At 36.0% G+C, this 5,513-nt stretch overlaps 1 protein-coding gene across 1 annotated transcript; it reads right to left on the reverse strand.

The window, feature by feature from the left end:
- Positions 1-4,181: 4,181 nt before the first annotated feature.
- Positions 4,182-5,311, reverse strand: LOC135589081 (zinc finger protein GIS3-like). The gene has a single exon (XM_065081387.1). It carries the CDS (start codon positions 4,998-5,000, stop codon positions 4,308-4,310), a length of 693 nt encoding a protein of 230 aa, XP_064937459.1. The 5' UTR covers positions 5,001-5,311; the 3' UTR covers positions 4,182-4,307.
- Positions 5,312-5,513: the final 202 nt, after the last annotated feature.

Consider the following 5,513-nt stretch of genomic DNA (forward strand, 5'->3'; position numbering starts at 1 on the left):
ATTTTTCGAAGATATTTTTTTATTATTACCAAAGAATTCTTGAAATACTATTTTGATAAACAACTAGAATAGTATCTTCTAGTTATATCTTATGAATCAATCTATAAGGTGAATCAATTTAATTTCCCAGTTATATTATTTATAAATAGACTTATAATGTTTTAGTGAAAATTCTATAATTGATATATAAGTTCTCTTATTTTGTTATTCTTATACATATTTGAAATCCTCTTTTAAATAAATTAATTTTTATTAAAATTTTATTTTATTTATCTTAATTATGGTACTTTGGTAGAGATACTAAAAAAATTATAAACCCATTTGAAGACATTATAACTGACAATGTAAATCTTATATATAGGGGATTGGATTGGTTCATCCTATCCTATGAAGCACTCCCTAAGGGGTACCAAAATACTGCTCTAATTATTATTAAGGTATATTCCTATAATTATGAGAAATAATGATACCCATTACAAAATTTGAAAAAGGAACACCTCTTGAAAAAAAATCCAAAAAAAAGATTTTTTTCAAAAGTTCACCCATAAAATATTAAAAAAACTTATAAAATCAGTGTAAGATTATATAGTTTGATAATCTTTACCTATATATGTATATATATATATATAGGCAAATATTAAAAATTTATTATGTGAAACCAAATTATAAGTTTTCTTAACCACAACTTAGGCATAAAAGAATTTCTTACAATTTATAAGTTTTATATAGTTTGATAATCTTTCACTTATCCTCTCTAAATCTATTAAAGAGAAATCTAAGGGTATTTTGTCATATAATTCTCCCACTTATCGAATATATTTAAAAGTTATCAAATCTTTACTTGAAAAAATAGTCTTTCCATAATAAGATATCTTATTTTCCAAGAATACTGATTCTCAAAATCCAAAAATATCTATCAACCCCAATATGATAAGTAAGCGTGAGCTACACTCCAAACATAGACCAACAATAACACTGCGATCAGAAAAAGAAATTAAAGGAGAGGAAGGAGTAGGAGAAGAAAGAAAATAAAAAAAAGAAAAAGACTCTAAAGAGGGAGGAGAAGAAGAAAAATAAGAAAAATCATCAAAGAAAAAAATAAAAAAGATTTAAATCAGTTGGAAGCAAACAAGGAAAGAAATCAATCCATGCAAACCTCAGAAGATGAAACATAAATGAATGAAAAGCAAAACACATCAAGAGGAAGAAAAGAGGTAGAAGTAAAACTCGAAGATTGTGGCCGTCATTTAAATGAAGTCCTTTGCTCGTCCAACACTTCGATCAGCATAGTACAACACAGCCCGTCATGGAGCCCAAACAGGTCCGTGGGCTCCTCCATCACTGATCCTTTCATCTATAGTAGTAGCAATCCATTTCTCTCCCTTTCAATGTCGGAAGTGAAGATCGTAAGATGACAAAAGGATGGTACCATAAGGTTTGAAAAAGTAGATGATTTATATTGGATTTGATATATAATAAGTAGATGTCAAATTTGATGTATGTTGATCTTAACTAGTTTAACCGGACATCATGATTTGATTTAAAATTCTTAATAGATCTTACAATAATCAACAATTAAGTGTTTTATTTCTTTGTCCCTTCGGCTTTACTTGATAGCTAGGAGGTGGTTGGGCTTTTAACCCCCACTAATTTGCGTGTTTGATGCCAAGTGTCAATTGAAATGATTTCAATGTGTGCATTGACCATTTGTGCAATCAATTCATTAGAACTGTGATGATAGTGCAAGTCCTTTCAACTTTACAGTGGTAGTGGGAACCTCTCCTTCTAAATTAAATCAATCATATATAATAAAAAAAATATTGATTTTTGACTGTTAGAGATAATATTTTACACATAATCAAGATTTGACACGTGGAAGTCAATCTACCAATATCATAAAATAATAAAACATAAAATATTTTTCAATAATACTAATCTAATATGAAATTGTTAAGGATTTTAGGTCTATTCAATATTTCTTTTCTCTTACACCCGTTATATTTTACCTCTAATATCGGAGAGATCTATCTAGTTAGATATGACCCCGATGCTGATCTCTTTTTATAGGAAAGACATTAAGTTTCTTTTTCTTTTTCCGAAGATTCTTCTTTGTTGGTACTATCTTTTTATGATTCATGTAATTAATTTGATTTTGAAAGATAAAAAAATTTAGAAGACAAATCACATACGTCAGGTTATCTCCCTAATCCAGATTGACAATCGACCTCATCACTAACCTTTGCCACACTTTGTGCTGAATAGGTTAATCTTTCTTTCTTTGGTGCCTAAAGAAGCATAAGTTTCATCTTAATCCTCTACCTATAATTTCATCGCCTTTCAGTTTTTTTTTTTTTTATCCCATTGGGTGTCACCTCGTTTGGCCTTTGGATCCATCTGAAAGCCTTCAACAATGCCTAAAGAAAGGCTTACACGTGTAGTAAATGCCATACATACGTGTAAGAGGGATTGGAGTATCCTAATTAATCGCCATGCGTCCAATAGCCATATGGTTGGGAAGGAAGAGACCTTTTTGTTGTGTGTGTGAATCATAACTTAACGTCGGCATATCTTTCTATTTGGGATTTATTCTTTATCGTGTATATTGCGGATAGCGACCCACATGATTCCTTTGCACTGCACGTTTAATTCTCTTTAACAACATGGAAAGTATGTAGTCATAAAAAAAAAGAAGTTAACCTCATATGAAGCGTGTCATACTTGGTTTCTTAGAGAGAGAGAGAGAGAGAGAGAGAGAGAGAGGGAAGAGGGTATTGTACATTAAGTTGTTAATTTTCATTATCAAAAAGAATTTTTAATTGTTTAGATGGTAAATGATCCTACTAGTGGCAGCATCTTAAGAGTAATTAATCATCATATATCATTTACTTTTTCACTATATATATATGTATATATATATATATATATATATATATATATATATATATATATATATATATATATATATATATATATATATATATATATATATATATTTGTGATAGTGTCAAATTTGATCATGAATATGATGTGTGAAGATTGATTCGATTTGATTATTTTTTTATATTGCTTTCAAAATCTAAAGTCATTAGTCAAATACTTAAGTAGGATTTTGATATGAGCTCTAGTTGGAGAATCCCAAATAGAATTGTTTGAATATGATTACTTATTATGTTTTTCCAACTTAGATGAAAATAGAATGGGTACACAGTGTTTTCTAGAAAACTTGTACTGAGTATAATTTGCCAAGTCTCTCCATCCTGAAATTAATAATCAGAGGTTATAAAAAATTAGAATGGTTAGAAAAAGTTTTCACAAAGATAAAAAAAATTTATTTGGTACTTCCAAAATCTCTTGAATGTACTACAACAAACTATCAAAGGAATTTTCTTTGAGTCAAGAATGATTTAGAGAATATTTTTATTATAATTTCTACTAACATGTTGAGTCCTTGTGGCTTATTTTATAACTTGGTATCTGATTAATATTTATCCTGATCGTCGAAAACATAACCTAATTGCATCCCTGAATCTAACTTTTGCCACTCTAAGTTCCTAATTTGGAGTTGACCCATTGCTATTTCGTTTGACATGTTTACAACTCTTCAAATGAACATGTATCTACTCTCAAATCACCACACTACAAGTCGGATATGAATTGGATCGTCATCGGCGAATTAAGACACGAAGCCATAGGCAGGTGCGCTTCTCACATCATTTCTACTTTAGTCACTCGTCTTACAATGACTAATAACATCCACTCTAAGTATAATGCAGGACATTAATATAGCCTAATGATCCAACTTGGTGGTCTTGGGATATTCTATCGACACAAACGCATTATATATACGTATAATAATACAATGTTAGGCCAAATGACATGTCTAACATCTTGTCAAGTGCTAATTAATTGAACACATTCCAAAGGATTGGTGGGCATTAGCAGCGGTGCATTAGTTTAAGGGATACGAATCTTAGGATGATCTATCCTGTCACCATGCACATGTTGACCATGTCATCTATTGGCATCACATTGCTCATCCATCAATCGCAGGACGACACGTAGCAGCGCGAGCCGCTCCCCGGCGTGAGACACGCTGACTGAGTCAGAAACCACGCGACTCGCTAAGATTTGGTGTTGGATCACATAAAGCATGCGTCCTTTAGCGTGTCTTTTATGTTGGATTGAGAGGAAATGAAAGCAATATTTACTTGGAATCCCATTCAACCTTACGAAATTAGATGAAATCAAAAAGGAATTACAACGTTCATTGATCTCCAGATCTGTCATGACGCAGGGAATTAACCGAGTCATAACCCGGTGGTGGCCAGGCTGAGCTTGAGGTCCAGCCCGGACGAGTCATCACGGACGGCCGAGTCCACGGCCGTGGAGGTCGGGACCTTGTTGATGGAGAACTTGGAGTAGGAGCTTGGTGCGGTAGTCACCTGAGCCACGTCGTAGACATGAGCGCGGCCGTAGCCGGCCGTGGTGCAGGAGAAGACGGCAGGTCCTGGTGTAACCCCGGGCGCGGATGAGGAGGGGAAGGCACACCCATGCGAAACGTGGAAGGGCGACGGCTGGTAGACCCAGTCGGCATGGCCGGGCCCAGGAGAGGGCGGACCAGCAGAGAGGAGGTGAGGCGGCGGAGTAAAAGCCGAGACAATCGGATTCCGAGGGTAAAGGAGACCGCCGAAGCCGACGCCGCTGTGATGCAGCTGCTGCTGCTGCACTCGCTTCAGCTGCTGCCGCTCCTTCTTATGCGCGTTCTGGTGGCCACCCAGCGCCTGCGAGTTGGCAAACTCTCGGCAGCAGTACTGACACTCGTATTTCCTCTCCTCTCCTCCTCCACCACTTCCGCGTCCGCTACCGGAAGCGGTGGTGGTTGTGGGGGAAAATGAATCGGAGCCCACCCCGGTTTCCTCTCCCTCGGACACGTTGAACCCAAACAGCTTCAGCCTGGGGCTGCTGCTGTTTTTAGACGGGCAGTATCCGATCTCTGACATCTTACTCTCTCGTCCTCAGCCTGTAAAACAGATGTACACCCGAGAGAGAGAGAGAGAGAGACTTTATGTGGGGTTTTAGGGAAGCAGAAGCAGGATCAGCATCAACATCAACTATGAGGAGGAGGAGGAGGAGATGGAGAAGAGGTACAGATGCGGAGAAAACTTTGGAGTTTGGTTTGATTTGCATGGGTTGTTCTCATGTCTCCATATATCTATATATAGCTCGGATTGAGGTATACTAAATCATTAGCGAAGAAAACAAAAAGAGTCTCATAGCAAGAGTAAGAAATGGATCTAGCATGAGAGAGAGAGAGAGAGAGAGAGAGAGAGAGAGAGAGAGAGAGGCCGCAGGAAGTAAGGGAACCCTAGATTGCGCTACTTAAGTATTATTTATGCGTCAGACTATTTTTCTAAAAGGAGTTTTGTTGTCTATATGTACCGCTAAGTTATTTGGAGAAGTGGCATCTGATGATAACAGCAAAAGAATGATATGATTTGAACTGAGTGGGTGCC

This window comes from Musa acuminata, chromosome BXJ1-8, assembly GCF_036884655.1.
Source record: "Musa acuminata AAA Group cultivar baxijiao chromosome BXJ1-8, Cavendish_Baxijiao_AAA, whole genome shotgun sequence".
Lineage (NCBI taxonomy): Eukaryota > Viridiplantae > Streptophyta > Magnoliopsida > Zingiberales > Musaceae > Musa > Musa acuminata.

Coding starts and splice junctions, on each gene's coding strand:
- LOC135589081 (XM_065081387.1), bottom strand. CDS start 5,000: ATGTCAGAGATCGGATACTGCCCGTCTAAAAACAGCAGCAGCCCCAGG.